The following is a 23,174-nucleotide window of genomic DNA, read 5'->3' on the forward strand; positions in this document are numbered from 1 at the left end:
TTAAGAGTGCCTGGCCCAGTGCTCCAGTTGTCTTGATAGATGTGGAGAGTCAACACCTTTAGTTGCGCCACCTATTTGGTTAAAGATGTTTTCATTTCAGGTTGAAGCTTCTTTCTGAAGAGAGCTTATTTTTTTAAATGAATCAATACAAGCAAACAAGATCGGTTCCGGGGATTGGTATGGCAAATAGATTACGATTTGCCTGGACTGAAAAGGAGATGGAGCCGTGGAGTAGAGAGACATTTGGAAGGACCATTTTGATGGGATGCCTCAGGATAGAGGTGAAGGAAGTGCTCTGCCTTCAAGGGAACCCGAATGAGAAGGCTTTCGATGTGACGTTTCACAAAGAAGAAAAACATGACGAAGTAATGAAGATGGCAAAGGAAGTGGAGAAAACGGGACCCCTGTGCCATTATGCGGTGACCAGCCTGGCGAAGAACAACTTCAGGCTGGTCACCGTAACCATGTACAATCCGCATGTGAAAGATGAAGAGGTGAGGGCCTTTCTGGGGAGGTACATGGACAATGTCTCCTCAGCGAGGTACCTCAGGGACTCCCTGGGTTTCTGGAACGGGAGGAGAGGGTTCCAGGCGTTACTCAGGGAGTCCCCGAAGAGTGTGGATGGCTACCTCCATCCTCCGGCGATGTTCTCCCTGGGGGCTGACAGGGGAACACTCTACTATGCCCGTCAGCCCCCGTTCTGCAGGCGTTGTATGGCCTACGGCCATATCCTGGCCTCGTGCAGCGCCAAGAGGTGTCGATTTTGTGGGTCGGAAGAGCACGAGGCCAAGGAATGTGACGAGCCCAAGGCTTGCCACGGGTGTGGCTCAAGAGCACACCTTTGGCGTGATTGCCCGGCTCGTCACAGGTCATACGCGTCTGCAGCTGGGGGGGGAGCGGGGGATGGGGGGAGGAAAGAGAGGACGCATGCGGATTGTACGGATGGCACAGGGGAAAGGACGGAGAAGGACGAAGAAGGGAAGAAGGAAGAGGCGAAAAGAAAGAGAGAAGATGGAAAGAAGGAAAAAGGAGAGATTAAAAAGAAGGTGGAAGAACGTGGAGGAGCTGAGAAGAGGGAGAAGGGGACAGTGGTACGAGAAGGAGTGGAAGAAGGAACGGGGACAGTGACGGAGAAGGAGGGAGGAGTGGAGTTGGGGTGGGATGGGGGGGGAAGGAGTGGGGGGACAGCCTGCCAGGCTTCCTCAAGGTCGAAATGAGGGATTTGGTGGAGGAGTTAGCGGGGATGGGACGTTGTGTCTCCCCGCTACCTCCTTCACCAAAGAATAAAGGGATAAAGAGGAGGAGCTTGGCAGGAAGTGAGAGGGAGGGGGGTGTTGAGGGGGAGGCTAAGAGAGTGGCGGGGGGGGGGGGGGGTCATTTGTCCTCCCGGTTTGCCTCAGCCCCTTGCATTTTAGTGGATGACTCCAGTGAGGGGTCGGTGGGCTGTTTGCTAGAGGGATCCCAACTCCTGTTTGGGGAGATGGGGTCCCCTACATGCAGCCCCGAGGCAAACAGGGAGGGGGGGGGATGGTGGGTGGGGAGGGAGGACCCAACACACTGCCTGGGTCATGGGTTGGGATGGAGGACGGGGGGGCGTCAGGAGAGGAGAGGCCGTCCCCGCCGGTGGAGATGGACCAGGGGAGCATCGGGTGAGTCTCCTGGTTTGTTTTTTTTGTTTTTTATTTGTTGTAAATAATTAAATGAATAGTTCTGTTTATTTTTTTAGTCTAAATGTTAGGGGGTTAAGGGATAATGTTAAAAGGAGGGCGGGTTTTTGTTATTTAGAGGGTGTGGGGTTTGATTTCTGGTTCACCTGAGGGATGGTGGGGATGTGTGTAGATTTAAGAGGGAGTGGGATAAGGGGGAATCTTTTTGGGGCATAGGAGGGGTGCACTCAACAGGAGTAGGGATTTTGTGTGGGCATAGAGAGGTTAAAATATAGAACACTTTTGTAATAATGCAGGGTAGAGTTTTGGGGATAGATGTTAAGTTTAGAGAAGCTAGATATAGGTTAATTGGGGTGTATGGGCCACAGGTGGCGGCAGACAGGAGGGAGATGGTGGACTGTCTGGCGCCCCTGTGTGTTACAAACAGGCACTTGGTGATAGGAGGAGACTTTAATATAGATTTAGGGGTAGGCGGTGATAGCAGTGCAGGTGCCATCTCTGGGCTAATGGCTTGCCATGGTCTGGTTGATGGTGGCCTGCACACTACTCCGGCAATGGTCGGTCCTACATGGCGCAACTCCAGGGGGGTTGCGCGGAGGCTCGACTACATTTTTGTATCCAGGTCTTTGGGTCAGTTGTCTGGGCGGCTGTTGCCTGTTTTCTTCACGGATCACGACGGGGTGTTCCTGCAGGTGGGGTCGCCAGTCTGCCTCTTCGGTAGGGGGTACTGGAAGTTAGATCGGGATATACTTGAGGAGCAGGCTTTCGTTGACGCATTTTTTTTGTTTCTTTCGGAGGCTTGACGGCCTCCGGTCCATGTGCGAGGGGGTGTTAGAGTGGTGGGATTTAGTCAAGGGGAGGATAAGGGCTTTTATAATAGGATATTGTAGAAGGAAAAAAAGGGAGGAAAGGAGGGAGGTGGATCGTATCCAAAGGTTAATTGAACTCGAGTACGAGGCAGGCAACCTCGGCGGGTCGATTGACTGGGAGAGATTCGCAGCCCTAAAGGCGCAGCTCAGGGAGCTGCAGGAGCAGAAGGTTCAAGCTTTCCTGGAGCGTGCGCATAGTGGCTTTCTAGAACATAATGAGACTTGTTCCGCTATGTTCTTTAAGTCGGTTAGGGCCAGACAGAGTAGGAATGTAATGCATGGAGTTAGGGAAGAAAATGGTAGTATAGTAAGTAAACCAGAGGAAATGGTCAGGGTGACAACTGATCATTTCCAAGGTTTATTTAAGGAAAGGGAAATAGATGTAGAGCAGGGAAACGTGTTTTTAGAACACTTGTCCCGGCGGTTGCCAGAGGACATTAGAGACGTGATGGAGGCCCAGATCTCACTAGAAGAGGTTGAGAGCGCTCTTAGGAGGATGGGAAAAGGGAAGGTGCCTGGGATAGATGGGCTGCCGGCTGAGTTTTACCTCGAGTTTTGGGGTATACTTGGACCAGTAGTTCTCGAAGTCTTGAAGGCCATCCTTGAGACGGGGGTCCCGGGGGGATCAATGGCTGTTGGTGTGCTGTCACTTCTTTATAAGAAGGGGGAAGCAACTGACCTTGGCAACTGGCGGCCATTGACCATGCTGTGCGTAGATTACAAGATTCTTGCAAAGGTTTTAGCAGACCGGTTGCGCACAGCCCTTCCCTACGTCGTCCACGAGGATCAGACGTGCGGGGTAGAGGGCCGCTCTATAAGATGGAACCTACAGTTGATCAGGGATTCCATCGCTTGGGTTGAAGATAGAGGGCTGCCTTTAATGGTAGCAGCGCTAGATCAGGCGAAAGCTTTTGATCAGGATTAGGATTAGGATTTGGGGAGAAGTTTATAGGATGGATCCGTACTTTATATGTCGGAGCGGGGTGTCGAGTTAGTGTAAATAGTCACTTAGGTGACGTTTTTGACCTCTCGTCTGGGGTCAGGCAGGGATGCCCACTCTCGGCTCTCCTCTTCGTTCTGTACATGGAGCCTCTGGGGGCTGCCATTAGGGCAGACACAGGGGTGGAAGGCTTGTTGATCCCTGGAAGCGGTGGGCTGCGTGTTAAGATGACGCAGTACGCCGACGACACTTCCTTGCTGTTGTGCAAGGACTCGTGCCTGACAAGGTCCCTTGCCATCTTTGGGGATTTCACCCGGCGTCGGGAGCAGTTCTGAACCATGCAAAGTCTTCCGTCAAGTTTTTCGGATGATGGCGCGGTAGAACGGATGTGCCTGGGGGGTTCTCTCTGTGAAGGGGCCCTGAGGATTCTCGGGGTTCATTTTGAGACCTCCGGCTCAGCGACGCTAAACTGGAACATGCGTATCGCAGTGGTACAGAGGAAGCTAGCAATGTGGAAGGCTAGGTATTTGTCTTTTATGGGCAAAGTCCTGGTCCTAAAGGTGGATGTGTTGCAGTCTCTTTTGTATTTGGCATACATCTACCCATTGCCGGCTTGTCTGAGGAGGCCTCTAGTGAGGCTTGTGTTTCAGTTTATGTGGAGTGGCAGGTGCGAGTGGGTCGCCAGGGCATGCATGATCTGTCCCATCGGGGAGGGAGGTAGGGGGGTACCACATTTCCCCCTCAAGCTGGACGCCATTTTTGTTTCTTTCTTGTTGACGGAGCTTGCTCGTCCGGTTATACACCCGTCCGGTTACCTCCTGCGGGTGTTCTTCTCGTATAAGGCGAGAAGCGTAATGGTGTGGTCTAACGCGGGTCCTCGGGCGGAACAGCTGCCGTGGCACTTTGGCCATGCGGCCAAGTGGCTGCGTGCGCACCCCGAGGTTGAAGTTGCCCGAGTAGGTTTAGACCACAGGCACCTGTACGAGGAGGTCAGGCAGGCAGGGAGTCCTGCGCCTGTAGCGGGCATCTCGTCAGTGGTCTGGGAGGGAGTGCAGGCGCGGGGCCTGGACAACAGGCTCAAGGACCTGAATTGGTTGGGCCTCCATAAGTGCTTGCCGGTATGTGCCATCTTGTACCGGTATAGTTTGGTGCAATCCCCCACCTGTCCAAGATCCTCTTGTGGCAGGGAGGAGACTGTGCGCCATGCCTTCTGGGACTGTGCCTTTGCCGGACTAGTCTGGGCTAGGGCACGGGTGATGCTAGGTGTGGTTAGGAGTGATTTTGTTTTGACATAGGCTAGAGAGAGGCGTAGGGAGAGCAAAGGGAACGGGTAGGGACAGGTTTCTGCTCTGGCTTCTCATGAGTCTCTTTAAAAAGGGACTGTGGGAAGCCAGGCAGAATTTAGTCAAGACAGGGAGAGATTGGGGGGTGGAAGGGATAGTGAGAAGGGTGGAAGGTGATTTGAGGGGGAAGATGAAGAGGGAGGAGAGGAAGTGGGGGAAGCATGCGGCACGGGAGAGGTGGAAAGGGGGTTTAGGCCTGGGAGTGTTAGAGTGAGTTTGGTAAGGGGATAGATTAGGGAAGGGGAGAAAGGGTTAGGTATGATGGGGAGGGATGATGCTCCCCTGAGGTTTGTTTTTGTTTGATGTTTTTGTAAATAGAATTAATTAAGAATGAATGAGAATTATGATTTTGTAATAGTATGAATGGTATTGATTGTAATAAATTATTTTAACCACCTTTTTGTTTTGCTTCCTGTCTTTATTTTTTTTATTTTTTTGTGTGTTGCTTTTCCTGTTTCCATTGTGTTGCATCCATGTCTGAAATGTGCTGTATTAATAAAGCTGGATTTGAACACATTGTAAGTCAAATGAACCTGTTGACCAATAAACAGACTCTTGGTCCCTCTTAGTATGAAAAACAGTATCAATCCCACTTTCCCAGTCTGCTGAAGGCGTGGTAAACACCACCCCCGGCTCTACCAGGGGCTTGAGGTGGTCTCCCACAGCTCTGATTATGTCATGTTCTGTGGCCTTGCTGTTCCATTTCTTGACTGCAACACAGAAACACATTATATAAATCACTCAAAGTAATGGATATGGAGCATCTATTTTCTCAGTTACACCTGGCACCTAAATGTGACTTCTGTCAGTCATCTGATCACTCCAAGCAGCATTAGGTTCAGATCTACCAGGATGGGCATTTGACATATTTGGTGGCCTGACTGCATCCAGACTAGGTATCAGCAATGTAAAGAGATGGGGTGAATGAGTGGGGAAAAGTACATATTACACAAATTACCTTCATAATATCAAAGAACAAATGTGTGCCTGAGGGGAAATTAACTTTCATACAGCCAAGAGGGGTGAGAAATTACACCAATATCAGTGGACAACTTGCACTAATGTAAATAAACATAGATGATGGAACATACTCCCTTTTGCTGACGTGATGAACCACTAAGGGGACATACATATTTACCATCTAAACCATGTGTGACCTCTCACCTTTCTGGCTGTAGAAGTGTTCTTCCTAACCAGTCCAACAGCTTTCTGACTGAGCTCCACCCTCACTGGGTCTTCAGAGGAGAGGAAGGATGGAAGGATGAATGGATCAGTCAGTGAATTAAGTGTATAGCTGCTGTCTATGCTGTCTGACAAAATCCCAATTGATTCCACTCCTTCATCAATACAAGCAGTGAACATTTGAAATTCACATTCACCTTTGATGCACATGAAACAAGTTATCTGCACATTTTGATAAAGAGGGAGAAGTAAGGCTTCAGCACAGACCTATACAGGAAACCATATAGGGATAACCAGGGATGTTCTCTTGAGAAGTGAACCCTTTTCCTGTCCTGCTAAAACATTCAAAATGTAACAAGGACTTTGAGTTGTCAGAGAAAATGTATAAGTACAATGTTTTTTTTAGGAATGTATTGAAGTGAAAGTTGTCAAAAATATAAATAGTAAACTACAGACACCACCCAAAACAACTTGAAGTAGTATTTTTACTATTTTAAATAATTTTTACTGAAGTACTTTTACAGCACTGTAAGAATTTGACCCAGGATGACAACCGCTCAACCTCCACTCCCGCCAGACCAACATGCTCAATGCTTCCTTCAGTACTCCCCAAACCTCCAATTCTCCCCCAAATCTACCACGAATAGGCCAAGCCTCCACAGACCCTGTCTTGTATTGACAAACAGAACAAATCATTTAACATTCAAATATGTCATTTGAAACAGCTCAATTCAATCCAGCTGGGCCTTTTTAACACACAGTTGTTCCTGCTGTAGACGTTATGCTTTTGTACAGATCTGGGATCAGTTCTCCTCCACAATGCATATACAGTACCGGTCAATTGTTTGGACACACCTACAAATCCAATGTTTTTTCTTTATTTTACCTACATTGTAGAATAATCGTGGAGACATCAAAACTATGAAAACTCATTTGGAATAATTTAGTAACCAAAAAAAGTGTTAAACAATATATTCAATATTGAAAGATTAGTGGAATCTGTGTGGGTAGCTGGACAGGTAGGATGACTGACAGTGAAGGTGAACAGGTGGTCACGTGTCAGGTGACAGGAATGGATGAGACTGAGGCAGGAATTCCTTTAACCATAGTGGTATATTTACTGAGTAGTCTGTGCTGCATCACAAAGGAAACATAACATGTACCCAATCAAATTCATAATCAAAGATCAAATCATATTATTCATTATTAACATAATTTATGGAAGTCAACAGTCCAGTTCATTAAGAAGTCAATAGTAATCATCCGCGAGTCATTTAAGCTCGTAACTATTTATCATAAATTATGAAAGAATACAAACAGTGAATGGTTCTTCAATCTATAATCGCCATTATCAAAGTCGATCAGTTAGCAAACAATGACGTTTCTCATTTCACTCTTTCAATTGTCTTCATGTGTACATATAATTAATTTCAATACATATGAACCATATCGATTGCATAATTGGCCTATGAGAATCCGTAGGACCGTGATCAGACAATTCACATTACACAATATGTTTGAAGCGTGCGCAACAAGCCGCGCTCCGCGGTAATAACTAAACAATAACTGATGGCCCATCTCCGGATCGCAACAGATAGTTCAGATGAAAGGTAACATGAACCGTAACAGAGCCGGTTGACTTACGTGGATTCATGGACGCACAGAACTTCTGGATCAGATGGAGATAAGGAAGAGAAAGCAGCGAGATCAAGCGATGGCAATTTCCTCCTTTTATGGAGTTGAGATCTGTCGGACATTTCCACCTGACCTAATTATTAAAGCGCCCCTGGCACAGTAAATGGCAATGAATTAAAGGATTATTCCACCAACTCCATTGGCCTTTTCTACAAATATTTTATATTCTCCAAGTTTATCATTTTAAAAGGCTAATTGATCATTAGAAAACCCTTTTGCAATTATGTTAGCACAGCTGAAAACTGTTGTTCTGATTAAAGAAGCAATAAAACTGGCCTTCTTTAGACTCGTTGAGTATCTGGAGCATCAGCATTTGTGGGTTCGATTACAGGCTCAAAATGGCCAGAAACATAATAACTTTCTTCTGAAACTCGTCAGTCTCTACTTGTTCTGAGAAATGAAGGCTATTCCATGCGAGAAATTGCCAAGAAACTGAAGATCTCGTACAACGCTGTGTACTACTCCCTTCACAGAACAGCGCAAACTGGGTCTAACCAGAATAGGGGGCCCCGGTGCACAACTGAGCAAGAGGACAAGTACATTAGTGTCTAATTTGAGAAACAGATGCCTCACAAGGTTTCAACTGGCAGCTTTTTCAAATAGTACCTGCAAAACACCAGTCTCAATGTCAACAGTGAAGAGGCAACTCCAGGATGTTGGCCTTCTAGGCAGTTGCAAAGAAAAATCCATATTGAATACCGTTTTAAAGAAAAGATTAAGATGGGCAAAATAACAGACATTGGGCAGAGGAAGATTGGAAAAAAAGTGTTATTGATAGACAAATCTAAGTTTGAGGTGTTCGGATCACAAACAAGAACATTCGTGAGATGCAGAAAAAATGAAAAGATGCTGGAGGAGTGCTTGACACCATCTGTCAAGCATGGTGGTTGTCAATGTGATGGTCTGGGGGTGCTTTGGTGGTGGTAAAGTGGGAGATTTATACAGGGTAAAAGGGATCTTGAAGAAGGAAGGCTATCACTCCATTTTGCAATGCCATGCCATACCCTGTAGACTGCACTTAATTGGAGCCAATTTCCTCCTACAACAGGACAATGACCCAAAGCACAGCTCCAAACTGTGCAATAACTATTTAGGGAAGAAGCAGTCAGCTTGTATTCTGTCAATAATGGAGTGGTCAGCACAGTCACTGGATCTTAACCCTATTGAGCTGTTGTGGGAGCAGCTTGACGGTATGACACTTAAGAAGTGCAAATCCAACTTGTGGGAGGTGCTTCGGGAAGCATGGGGTGAGATCTCTTCAGATTACCTCAACAAATTGACAACTAGAATGTCAAATGTCTGCAAGGCTGTAATTGCTGCAAATGGAGGATTCTTTGATGAAAGCAAAGTTTGAAGGACACAATTATTATTCCAAATATAAATCATTATTTATAACCTTGTCAAAGTCTTGACTATATTTCCTATTCATTATGCAACTAATTGCATGTATGTGTTCATGGAAAACAAGGACATTTCTAATTGAACCCAAACTTTTGAACGGTAATGTAGGTTCAACAGGTTTGAGCAACACAGAATTTAGAAGAGTCACATTATTATAGATGACGTCCAACACGCCCTCGAGCGTGGCCAGCGTAGCCTTTATGTCATCTACTAAACCCACTGGCCATTTTCGAGAGCATTGAAATCCATGCTGAATTGTGGGTAAATGGTGACTGGCTGACTGATTTATAAATAATAAGTAATATACTTTTTACTCAACTTCGTTACCCACTCCAGTCAGCAGATGGCGGTGTGGGAATTTACGGTTATGCTGTTGGTGTGACGAATATTCTAGTGGACGGAACGCTTCTTTCAACAGCAGCAAAAGTTAGCCAGACACCTCTGTAGCTTGCTAGACAAAATAGCCGAACCAATAAAGCTCTTTAGACGCTTTCGTATATATTAACCACTGTGTTCTAAACCCTCTTCCGTCGTCTAGTTAGTTATCCGATTTAATGTAATATTTACGGTGTTGTTATTAGTCAGCTAGCGGGCTGGTTAAGTTCGCATTAGCCTAGCTAGCTAACATTCCCGACCATGAGTTTACGAAGGTACTCTCCTAAGAAAGAAGAGGAGGTCTGCTGGACGGAGAAAGAGGGTCTGTGGCTGAACGTTGTCGTGAAAGAGGAGGAGGAGGATGTCAAAATACAAAAACAATTAGAGAGTGAGGCTGTTACAGTGAAAGAAGAAGAGAAAGACGTTTCAGTGAAAGAAGAGGAAGACGCGTTCAGAGTGAAAGAGGAGGATGATGTTACAGTAAAAGTAGAAGAGGATGAGGAAGATGCCGTTTTTGAAGTTAAAGCGGTGGAGGGGGAGATGACTGTCACATCGAGAAATGAGGAGGAGGAAACTGGATATCTGGGCCATAAGATGGTTTTGAGAAACCGGGCCCTGATGAACACTAGTAAGTACTGGCACACATTTGCGCTGTAGTCTAGTTCCACGCTGTTACTATAGTCTAGTTCCACGCTGTTACTATAGTCTAGTTCCACACTGTTACTATAGTCTAGTTCCACGTTGTTACTATTGTCTAGATCCACGCTGTTACTATGGTCTAGTTCCACGCTGTTACTATGGTCTAGTTCCACGCTGTTACTATAGTCTAGTTCCACGCTGTTACTATAGTCTAGTTCCACGCTGTTACTATAGTCTAGTTCCACGCTGTTACTATAGTCTAGTTCCACGCTGTTACTATAGTCTAGTTCCACGCTGTTACTATAGTCTAGTTCCACGCTGTTACTATAGTCTAGTTCCACGCTGTTACTATAGTCTAGTTCCACGCTGTTACTATAGTCTAGTTCCACGCTGTTACTATAGTCTAGTTCCACGCTGTTACTATAGTCTAGTTCCACGCTGTTACTATAGTCTAGTTCCATGCTGTTACTATTGTCTAGTTCCATGCTGTTACTATAGTCTAGTTCTATGTTGTTACTATAGTCTACTTCCATGTTGTTACTATAGTCTACTTCCATGTTACTATAGTTACTATAGTCTAGTTCCATGTTACTATAGTTACTATTGTCTAGTTCCATGCTGTTACTATTGTCTAGTTCCATGCTGTTACTATTGTCTAGTTCCATGCTGTTACTATTGTCTAGTTCCATGCTGTTACTATAGTCCAGTTCCATGTTACTATAGTTACTATAGTCTAGTTCCATGCTGTTACTATAGTCTAGTTCCATGCTGTTACTATAGTCTAGTTCCATGTTACTATAGTTACTATAGTCTAGTTCCTTGTTACAATAGTTACTATAGTCTAGGTCCATGTTGTTACTATAGTCTAGTTCCATGTTGTTACTATAGTCTAGTTCCATGCTGTTACTATAGTCTAGTTCCATGTTGTTACTATAGTCTAGTTCCATGCTGTTACTATAGTCTAGTTCCATGCTGTTACTATAGTCTAGTTCCATGTTACTATAGTTACTATAGTCTAGTTCCTTGTTACAATAGTTACTATAGTCTAGGTCCATGTTGTTACTATAGTCTAGTTCCATGTTGTTACTATAGTCTAGTTCCATGTTGTTACTATAGTCTAGTTCCATGTTGTTACTATAGTCTAGTTCCATGCTGTTACTATAGTCTAGTTCCATGCTATTACTATAGTCTAGTTCCATACTGTTACTATAGTCTAGTTCCATGCAGTTACTATAATCTAGTTCCACATTTCTATAGTTACTATAGTCTAGTTCCATCCTGTTACTATAGTCTAGTTCCATGCTGTTACTATAGTCTAGTTCCATGCTGTTACTGTAGTCTAGTTCCATGCTGTTACTGTAGTCTAGTTCCATGCTATTACTTTAGACTATTTCCATGCTGTTACTATAATCTAGTTCAATGCTGTTACTGTAGCTTCTTTCGATACTATGACTGCTTCTTCACAGCGACTGCAGTGAGAATAGCTATTGCATGAAATCTGTCTCCTTCTGTGCTGTTATCTCTGTTGTTTCTTCACGTCTGTTGAGGTGGCCTCCTGTATGCAGGAAATGTGACAGTATTATTACAGAAGACCTCACTTTTGGGGATGTGGCCTCCTGTATACAGGGATCTGTAGCTAGTCTTTCTTGTGAGGTGACCTCCTGTATACAGGGATCCGTAGCTAGTCTTTCTAGTGAGATGGCCTCCTGTATACAGTGATCTGTAACTAATCTTTCTGGTCAGGTGGCCTCCTGTATACAGGGATCTGTAGCTCGTCTTTCTGGTGAGGTGGCCTCCTGTATGCAGGGATCTGTAGCTAGTCTTTCTGGTGAGGTGGCCTCCTGTATACAGGGATCTCTAGCTAGTCTTTCAAGCGTGGTGCCTTCTCTGACAAACCCATTACTGAAAGTTGACAACAGTGTCTGAAATGAAAACACTATCTCTGCTATTCTCACTGTGATCTGGTTATGTGTAACGTTCAATTTAACGTCATAGTCTGTGTATTGTACACAGTTAGCTGTCCTTCTACTGCCAGCTATCCCCTGTAACAATATACACAGAGGAGTGGTGTCGTTCACCAGAGACTCTATTAGCTGTCCTTCCTGTCCTATCAGCTATCCCCTGTAACAATATACACAGAGGAGTGGTGTCGTTCCCCAGAGACTCTATTAGCTGTCCTTCCTCTACTACCAGCTAATGCCTTGGTCTCCAGTCATATTACATTCTGCTCTCCCAATTCCCTGTAACAGTAATACCTTGGTTTTTGGGACTCCATAGAATGACTGATATCGGTCCTGCCAGAATCTGCAACTAACATTCCATAAGACTGACCCTTGAATCCCCCCCCCCCCCCCCATCATACTGTCTACACTGTTGGATCTCTGTCAGTCACTAGTTCAGCCCCTAAATGAGTCTGCAAGTCTGTCTTAATCTGCTCATATGCATCTTCTTCCCCCTGATGCTTAACTCTAACAATAGTTTGGTTCCCATATTCCCCCCTTAGGATGTGGTCCACATTATAATTACCCCAACAAGCTCTCTCTCCCCAAGCTCGTGGTGTACTGGTGAATAAAACTCTCCCTGGCCACTCCTCTACTTACTGTACTAAAATACATTACTGGTGAAAATAACTCTCCCAGACAACTTCACCACACTAGTTGCTGTACTAAAGGACATTACTGGTGAATAAAACTCTCCCTGACCACTTCACTCCTCTAGTTGCTGTACTAAAGGACATTACTGGTGAATAAAACTCTCCCTGGCCACTTCTCTAGTTGCTGTACTAAAGGACTTTACTGGTGAATAAAACTCTCCCTGACCACTCCTCTAGTTGCTGTACTAAAATACATTACTGTTGAATAAAACTCTCCCTGACCACTCCTCTAGTTGCTGTACTAAAGGACATTACTGGTGAATAAAACTCTCCCTGACCACTCTAGTTGCTGTACTAAAGGACATTACTGGTGGATAAAACTCTCCCTGACCACTCTGTAGTTGCTGTACTAAAGTACATTACTGGTGGATAAAACTCTCCCTGACCACTCCTGTAGTTGCTGTACTAAAGGACAATACTGGTGAATAAAACTCTCCCTGACCACTTGTACTGTGTCGTCCAGAACAACGCCGTCCCAACAGCCTGGTGTATTCTGACATACTCTCCATCTCCAGGATTCAGCCCATGCTCTCGGTTATCTCCTGACACATGATCATCATGTGCTGCTTTCACCTGAGAATACACACTGCAACGCATGGGTAATTTTTTAACAATAGGATTTAACAATAGATTCTCCCATTATTGCCACATCACTAATTTGTGACGTGAATAACAGCCCCCAGTACTCTCATCGGTCTTCATGTGGTGTGAGTCCAGTATCATCGGTCTGCCAGTTATCACTTCATGTGGTGTGAGTCCAGTAGTGGCGTTAGTTGACACCCTCATTGACATAAGTACCACGGATAAATTCATAACCCACTCTTTCCCTTCGGAGCTTAATGTCTTGGCCAATTTCTCCTTAATCGAACGATTCTGACGCTCCGTAATTCCTGCTGCTTCCGGCCTATACAGACAACTAGAAGCCTTGGAGATTCCCAAAGCCTTACAATATTATGTTGAGCACATATCACACATCTTTTAACCCCAAATGTTCCTAACACCCCCTTTCCCCACCACGTCGTCTTGAACTGAGATATATGAGACATATTCACAGCCGATTGATGGGTCCGTGATACATTTCAGGAAGAGGAACATGTATCCAGCTTGGTAATACAGGTCAGTGGTAGTATTATACCACAACCCTTCAGTGTCTACTATGTATCCAGCTTGGTACTACAGGTCAGTGGTAGTATTATACCACAACCCTTCAGTGTCTACTATGTATCCAGCCAGGTAGACTAATCTTACTTCTATATGCATAATCAGGTGTGTGCCCTTATTCAACATTAACAGGAGTGGTTCAAACAAAAGACAAATAATAAATTGAAACATGGTACAACACCTGTTGACCCCCCCCCCCCCCTTCCTGGGTCGTTGAAGAGCGGTATTAAATTGAAGGAATGAATCCAAGCCTCACTCTCATGACCTGTGGAAGGCGGGGCTTCCAGTGAGGTGCGGATTTAATAGTATGTTGTACCTAGTTTCCCTCCTTCAGGGAACAGTAGTTATAGTCATAACGGGTGGATTTAATAGTATGTTGTACCTAGTTTCTCTCCTTCAGGGAACAGTAGTTATAGTCGTAACGTTAAGCTTGTCATTTGATGAACTTCAACTTAAATACGCTCTGACAGTTTTTTTTTGTATTCAGATCTCTGAAATGCTCTCTAACTACGTAACATTTAGTGTCTCCTTATGTTATGCTGGGAAAACAGTTTTCATGGGCACAGAAATCCAAAATCATTTCAGAGTTTCCTTTATCCAATGGTTTTAACTGAGAGTCACCTTAACTTTATTGACAACACCCAAATGGAGACTGTGATTAATGCGGTTCTTCAATAATTACACATAATACTTAATACTGTAGCTGTTTAGTTAGTCACATGTTCAACTGTCATCAGCTAATACAGATACAGTCACATGACAAGCATCACGACATGCAACCACAACCAAAGTGCTTCTTCATTTATTACACTGGTAAAGACCGGTATGCTGTGCTCAAGTATGTCTGTAGTTATTGTGGTTCGGTGAAGTTTTGAGTCCTACAGTAGGTCTATGTTGTTAGGGGAAGTTATGGGTCCTACAGTCGGTCTATGTTAGGTAATGTTATGGGTCCTACTGTAGGTCTATGTTATTGTTAGGTGAAGTTATGGGTCCTACAGTAGGCCTATGTTATTGTTATGTGAAGTCATAGGTCCTACAGTAGGTCTATGTTATTGTTAGGTGACGTTATGGGTCCTACAGTAGGTCTATGTTGTTGTTAGGGGAAGTTATTAGTCCTACAGTAGGTCTATGTTATTGTTAAGTGAAGTCATGGGTCCTACAGTAGGTCTATGTTATTGTTAGGTGATGTTATTGGCCAATTTGTTAAACACTTAGTGTACAAACCCTTTTTGTTAGGCAGATGAAAAAGATAGCCAAAGAGCATATTACTGGTTGAAGTGTTTTTTTAAGTGTAAAGCAGATGATTTGCGACAATAACACAAACATATTAAGCAGGAGATTCAAACGAGCTTTACAATTATAATCCAAAAGTAATGTGAAATGCACTCATCTGCAACCGGTAAATGGAGGCTATTTTTGCTGTCAGCCTATGAGAACTCCCATGAGTTTTCCCCCATGGTGGGGAATTAGTGAATAGACACAGAGCTTAATGTGAGTTTCCTTGAGTAGCACTCCTGATCTTACACTGATAGTGAGCTGTAATATTCAGAATACATTGTGAAAAACGATAATCTTCGCTCACCATTTTTGCTCCTTGCAGATATACTACATCCATAACTAGTGGTTTCATCATTAGCATGAAGGAGTTTCTGCAACCAAATTGCATGTGCATATCGCTGCAGAAATGGAATTGGGCCTATATTGGAGGCCAAAAGTAATCTGGCACACTGCTTACGTCTTGACTGTCTTAAGATAGATTGTCAAATCATTTAACAGATGTCAATTGTTGTACAACTTCATGGGTACTCTCTGGTTATCCCTTTTTACCTCAAATAAACAGTGGATTTCTGCTGTTGTGGGCATTTAACCATCTGTCTGACTTATTTGTTCACACAGGACAGATACGGGACTATCGTGGATCCTCTGGGGAGCCTCAACAACATCATGATGCTGATGAGGCAGAGAAGAGTCTCTCCACATCAGAACTCCTCAAGAAACACCTGCAGAGACCCACAGGGAAGAAATCTCACTGCTGCTCTGACTGTGGGAAAATATTAAACTCCTTAGTTAAACTTAAAATACATCAAAGAATTCATACTGAAGAGAAACCTTTTGGCTGTACCAAATGTGGGAAGAGTTTTGTTCGTTCTAGCTGTCTGAAGAGACACCAGAGAACACACACAGGAGAGAAACCTTTTAGCTGTAATCAATGTGAAAAGAGCTTTACCCAGTCAAGAAGCCTGATATCACATCAGAGAACACACACAGGAGAGAAACGAGAGAAACCATATAGCTGTACTCAATGTGGGAAGAGTTTTGTTCTCTCTAGCTGTCTGAAGAGACACCAGAGAACACACACAGGAGAGAAATATTTTAGCTGTACTCAATGTGGGAAGAGTTTTGTTGATTCTTGGTGTCTGAAGAGACACCAGAGAACACACACAGGAGAGAAACCTTTTAGCTGTACTCAGTGTGGAAAGAGGTTTACCCAGTCAAGAAACCTGATATCACATCAGAGAACACACACAGGAGAGAAACGAGAGAAACCATATAGCTGTACTCAATGTGGGAAGAGTTTTGCTTGTTCTAGCAAGCTGAAGGTACACCATAGAACACACACAGGAGAGAAACCTTTTAGCTGTAATCAATGTGGAGAGAGTTTTATTATATCTAGCCAGCTGAAGGTACACCATAGAACACACACAGGAGAGAATCCTTTTAGCTGTAATCAATGTGGAAAGAGTTTTAATATATCTAGCCAGCTGAAGGTACACCAGAGAACACACACAGGAGAGAAACCTTATAGCTGTGATCAATGTGGGAAGAGTTTTACAACATCTAGCAATCTGATTATGCACCAGAGAACACACACAGGAGAGAAACCTTTCAGCTGTGATCAGTGTGAAATGAGATACCCTCGTAAAAGATCTCTGATCAAACATCAGAAAATACATACATGAAGTAGTTGTTTCATGACATCAGTGAAATAATGTAGAATGTTGTAACATAGTAGTAGGAGTATTTTAATGATGTCACAATGTCGAACCCTAAATGTCTACCCCTGTTCTATTGATTTTAACATGATATGGATATTAGCATCAGGGGAAAGATCCAGGCTCTGAAATGAAAGAGTACTATTTATGTGATTTAATGCAACACTTCAAAATGTAGATAACTGTTTTCTACAGGTTGTCCCATAACCAGTGATGTACACATAATTTGCAGATTCCGTGTGGTTTTTGAGCTGTTCGTTTTAGCGTTTTTGGTGCTTGTGCAGTTTGTAAGGTGCTTGTTTAAATAAATACTTAATATGATTATTGTGGCAGGTGTTTGTGTATTTAGCACATTTTATGTTTAGGTTTTCAATTTATCACACACTTTTTCTGGATTTGGACTATTGATTTGGACAACTTTAAACTGTGACATTGGGGATACCTAGCAAAATGTTGGTGAAAATAAGACTGCCCAATGTACAATATAAGTTGTAGTTGAAAGTGAAATTTGACAAATCTATTTAATTTCAACGTACTTGCATCCTATACACATGGACACATTATTTTGAATTGAGTCTATAATCAGTTTTAGGGACAGGAGTCCCGCTAGTTATACACATGGACCCAGTATAATGAATTGAGTCTATAATCAGTTTTAGGGACAGTAGTCCCGGTAGTCATGGTAATAATGGATCCGCTAGCTACGAAATACACGAGGGGAGAGTGGATGGGACGGTGATGCGCTTACAGCAGCAATAGCAGTGGCGAGGCCAGTTCAACGTTGCTCTGTGTATATGTTGTCAATGCTGTGATGTTCACATTGGTGCGCAAGGCTTGTGTTATTCTATGTCACTGTACAATAAACTATATCACACCCATTACACTGTGTCCCCTTGGTTGTTTTTATTCATATGAGGGTACTTGGTAAAGGAAATGAATGGAAGAGATTGGTTCATGTACAGTAATTGTGCTTTATTCAGATATTGCTGCATAGATATAAACAACACAGGTTCAAGTGAGTCTGGTGTCTATAGAGTCAAAGTGGTACAGTTGATTCTTGGAGTTGTCCTTCACTCTGTGATTTACCAGACCCTTTCGTCATCTTCTTCATGGGCATTTGTCAGTGCCGTCATTACACATTGTTTTTACTGCTTCTATCAGTTCGTAATGGTTGTGAAAGGTAGACAGTTCCCTAATGGATAAGGCACTGTCCTCCTAAGCCAGGGATTGTGGGTTCAAGTTCCAACAGGGGTTGTTGGAAATATTGTGGTGCAGCGGAAGAGTGCTGGGCCCATAACCCAGAGGTCAATAAATTGAAAACATTCTCTGCTAAACAGCAAATTTTTAGCATTGAAGTGCCAACAAAAAAAAAAGCGTAGTTTCATAGCATGTGTAATTGCCATTATACATTTTTTATGCCTCTTCCATCAGTTAGTATAGGTCATACTGATTACAAAGAACAAAAGTGGTCTAAGACACTTGCCTCCTGAGTCATGGATTGTGAGTTCTAGTCTTTTCTGAACTGTCTGAAAGCAGAGTGGCGCAGCGGAAGAGTGTCGGGCCCATAACCCAGCGATCGATGAATCAAAACCATGGTCTGTTAATCAGTCTGTTTTTAAAAATGAAATGCAAACAGAAAAAAGAAAGCGTAATTTCACGGGCACGTGTCAGTGCCATCCATTACACATTGTTTTTACTGCTTCTATCAGTTCGTAACGGTCATAAGAGGTAGACAGTTCCTGGTCGTGCTGGTCCCTGGTCGTGCTGGCATTTTTTTAAATATTTGTTCTCACTTCAATGCAAAAAAAAGCTGGTTAGCAGAAAAGTTTTTGATCCATCAACCTCTCGGTTATGGACCCAGCACACTTCCGCTGCGCCACTCTGCTTTTAGCCACTTTGGAAAAGACTAGATCTCACAATCCATGTCTTAGGAGGCCAGTGTCTTAGGCCACTGGGGTTCTTTGTAATCAATATGACCAATACGAACTGATGGAAGAGGTAAAAAAAATGTATAATGGCACTTACACATGGAATGAAACTACGCATTTTTTTTAATATTTGTTTGCACTTCAATGCTAAAAAAATCTGGTCAGCAGAAAAAGCTTTTGATCCATCAACCTCTGGGTTATGGGCCCAGCACACTTCCGCTGCGCCACTCTGCTTTTAGCCACTTCAGAAAAGACTAGATCTCACAATCCATGGCTTAGGAAGCCAGTGTCTTAGGCCACTGGGGTTCTTTGTAATCAATTTGACCAATACAAACTGATGGAAGAGGTCTAAAAAAAAATTATAATGGCACTTACACATGGAATGAAACTACGCATTTTTTATAATATTTGTTCGCACTTCAATGCTAAAAATAGCTTGTTAGCAGAAAAAGCTTTTGATCCATCAACCTCTGGGTTATGGGCCCAGCACACTTCCGCTGCGCCACTCTGCTTTTAGCCACTTCAGAAAAGACTAGATCTCACAATCCATGGCTTAGGAGGCCAGTGTCTTAGGCCACTGGGGTTCTTTTGAATCAATATGACCAATACGAACTGATGGAAGAGGTAAAAAAAAATGTAAAATGGCACTTACACATGGAATGAAACTACGCATTTAAAAAAATATTTGTTCTCACTTCAATGCAAAAACAAGCTGGTTAGCAGAAAAGTTTTTGATCCATCAACCTCTCGGTTATGGACCCAGCACACTTCCGCTGCGCCACTCTGCTTTTAGCCACTTTGGAAAAGACTAGATCTCACAATCCATGTCTTAGGAGGCCAGTGTCTTAGGCCACTGGGGTTCTTTTGAATCAATATGACCAATACGAACTGATGGAAGAGGTAAAAAAAAATGTAAAATGGCACTTACACATGGAATGAAACTACGCATTTAAAAAAATATTTGTTCTCACTTCAATGCAAAAACAAGCTGGTTAGCAGAAAAGTTTTTGATCCATCAACCTCTCGGTTATGGACCCAGCACACTTCCGCTGCGCCACTCTGCTTTTAGCCACTTTGGAAAAGACTAGATCTCACAATCCATGTCTTAGGAGGCCAGTGTCTTAGGCCACTGGGGTTCTTTGTAATCAATATGACCAATACGAACTGATGGAAGAGGTAAAAAAAAATGTATAATGGCACTTACACATGGAATGAAACTTCGCATTTTTTAAAATATTTGTTTGCACTTCAATGCTAAAAAAAGCTGGTTAGCAGAAAAAGCTTTTGATCCATCAACCTCTGGGTTATGGGCCCAGCACACTTCCGCTGCGCCACTCTGCTTTTAGCCACTTTAGAAAAGACTAGATCTCACAATCTATGGCTTAGGAGGCCAGTGTCTTAGGCCTGTGGAGTTCTTTGTAATCAATATAACCAATACGAACTGATGGAAGAAGTAAAAAAAAAATTATAATGTCACTTACACATGGAATGAAACTACGCATTTAAAAAAAATATTTCTTCTCACTTCAATGCAAAAAAAAGCTGGTTAGCAGAAAAGTTTTTTATCCATCAACCCCTGGGTTATGGACCCAGCACGCTGCCGCTGCGCCACAATGTGTCTTAGGCCACTGTGGTTCTATGTAATAAGTATGACCTAAACGAACTGATGGAAGAGGTATAAAACATTTTTTTAATGGCACATACACATGCCCATTAAACTACGCATTATTTAAAAAAATGTGCACTTCAATGCTAAAAATCATCTGGTAAGCAGAGAATGGTTTCGTGCCATCGACCACTGGGTTATGGGCTCAGCGCACTCCCGCTACGCCACTCTGCTTTCACCCACTTCAGAAAAGACTAGATCTCACAATCCATGGCTTAGGAGGCCAGTGTCTTAGGCCACTGGGGTTCTGTGTAATCAATATGACCAATACGAACTGATGGAAGAGGTACAAAAAATAATGTATAATGGCACTTACACATGGAATGAAACTACGCATTTTTTTAAATATTTGTTCGCACTTCAATGCTAAAAAAGCTAGTTAGCAGAAAATGATTTTGATCCATCAACCTCTCAGTTATGGACCCAGCACACTTCCGCTGCGCCACTCTGCTTTTAGCCACTTTGGAAAAGACTAGATCTCACAATCCATGTCTTAGGAGGCCAGTGTCTTAGGCCACTGGGGTTCTTTGTAATCAATATGACCAATACGAACTGATGGAAGAGGTAAAAAAATAATGTATAATGGCACTTACACATGGAATGAAACTACGAATTTTTTAAAATATTTGTTTGCACTTCAATGCTAAAAAAGCTGGTTAGCAGAAAAAGCTTTTGATCCATCAACCTCTGGGTTATGGGCCCAGCACACCTCTGCTGCACCACTCTGCTTTTAGCCACTTCAGAAAAGACTAGATCTCACAATCCATGGCTTAGGAAGCCAGTGTCTTAGGCCACTGGGGTTCTTTGTAATCAATTTGACCAATACAAACTGATGGAAGAGGTCTAAAAAAAAATTATAATGGCACTTACACATGGAATGAAACTACGCATTTTTTATAATATTTGTTCGCACTTCAATGCTAAAAATAGCTTGTTAGCAGAAAAAGCTTTTGATCCATCAACCTCTGGGTTATGGGCCCAGCACACTTCCGCTGCGCCACTCTGCTTTTAGCCACTTCAGAAAAGACTAGATCTCACAATCCATGGCTTAGGAGGCCAGTGTCTTAGGCCACTGGGGTTCTTTTGAATCAATATGACCAATACGAACTGATGGAAGAGGTAAAAAAAAATGTATAATGGCACTTACACATGGAATGAAACTTCGCATTTTTTAAAATATTTGTTTGCACTTCAATGCTAAAAAAAGCTGGTTAGCAGAAAAAGCTTTTGATCCATCAACCTCTGGGTTATGGGCCCAGCACACTTCCGCTGCGCCACTCTGCTTTTAGCCACTTTAGAAAAGACTAGATCTCACAATCTATGGCTTAGGAGGCCAGTGTCTTAGGCCTGTGGAGTTCTTTGTAATCAATATAACCAATACGAACTGATGGAAGAAGTAAAAAAAAAATTATAATGTCACTTACACATGGAATGAAACTACGCATTTAAAAAAAATATTTCTTCTCACTTCAATGCAAAAAAAAGCTGGTTAGCAGAAAAGTTTTTTATCCATCAACCCCTGGGTTATGGACCCAGCACGCTGCCGCTGCGCCACAATGTGTCTTAGGCCACTGTGGTTCTATGTAATAAGTATGACCTAAACGAACTGATGGAAGAGGTATAAAACATTTTTTTAATGGCACATACACATGCCCATTAAACTACGCATTATTTAAAAAAATGTGCACTTCAATGCTAAAAATCATCTGGTAAGCAGAGAATGGTTTCGTGCCATCGACCACTGGGTTATGGGCTCAGCGCACTCCCGCTACGCCACTCTGCTTTCACCCACTTCAGAAAAGACTAGATCTCACAATCCATGGCTTAGGAGGCCAGTGTCTTAGGCCACTGGGGTTCTGTGTAATCAATATGACCAATACGAACTGATGGAAGAGGTACAAAAAATAATGTATAATGGCACTTACACATGGAATGAAACTACGCATTTTTTTAAATATTTGTTCGCACTTCAATGCTAAAAAAGCTAGTTAGCAGAAAATGATTTTGATCCATCAACCTCTCAGTTATGGACCCAGCACACTTCCGCTGCGCCACTCTGCTTTTAGCCACTTTGGAAAAGACTAGATCTCACAATCCATGTCTTAGGAGGCCAGTGTCTTAGGCCACTGGGGTTCTTTGTAATCAATATGACCAATACGAACTGATGGAAGAGGTAAAAAAATAATGTATAATGGCACTTACACATGGAATGAAACTACGAATTTTTTAAAATATTTGTTTGCACTTCAATGCTAAAAAAGCTGGTTAGCAGAAAAAGCTTTTGATCCATCAACCTCTGGGTTATGGGCCCAGCACACCTCTGCTGCACCACTCTGCTTTTAGCCACTTCAGAAAAGACTAGATCTCACAATCCATGGCTTAGGAAGCCAGTGTCTTAGGCCACTGGGGTTCTTTGTAATCAATTTGACCAATACAAACTGATGGAAGAGGTCTAAAAAAAAATTATAATGGCACTTACACATGGAATGAAACTACGCATTTTTTATAATATTTGTTCGCACTTCAATGCTAAAAATAGCTTGTTAGCAGAAAAAGCTTTTGATCCATCAACCTCTGGGTTATGGGCCCAGCACACTTCCGCTGCGCCACTCTGCTTTTAGCCACTTCAGAAAAGACTAGATCTCACAATCCATGGCTTAGG

General features: G+C 43.1%; 1 protein-coding gene across 1 annotated transcript; it reads left to right on the forward strand.

The window, feature by feature from the left end:
* Positions 1 to 9,437: 9,437 nt before the first annotated feature.
* Positions 9,438 to 17,799, forward strand: LOC109875753 (gastrula zinc finger protein XlCGF57.1-like). Its single transcript, XM_020468175.2, has 2 exons — positions 9,438 to 10,100; positions 15,822 to 17,799. Exons 1-2 carry the CDS (start codon positions 9,734 to 9,736, stop codon positions 16,883 to 16,885), a joined length of 1,431 nt encoding a protein of 476 aa, XP_020323764.2. The 5' UTR covers positions 9,438 to 9,733; the 3' UTR covers positions 16,886 to 17,799.
* Positions 17,800 to 23,174: the final 5,375 nt, after the last annotated feature.

This window comes from Oncorhynchus kisutch, linkage group LG5 (assembly GCF_002021735.2).
Source record: "Oncorhynchus kisutch isolate 150728-3 linkage group LG5, Okis_V2, whole genome shotgun sequence".
NCBI classification, from domain to species: Eukaryota; Metazoa; Chordata; class Actinopteri; order Salmoniformes; family Salmonidae; genus Oncorhynchus; species Oncorhynchus kisutch.

Coding starts and splice junctions, on each gene's coding strand:
- LOC109875753 (XM_020468175.2), top strand. CDS start 9,734: ATGAGTTTACGAAGGTACTCTCCTAAGAAAGAAGAGGAGGTCTGCTGG. Junction 10,101..15,821: donor CCGGGCCCTGATGAACACTA/GTAAGTACTGGC, acceptor TTGTTCACACAG/GACAGATACGGGACTATCGT.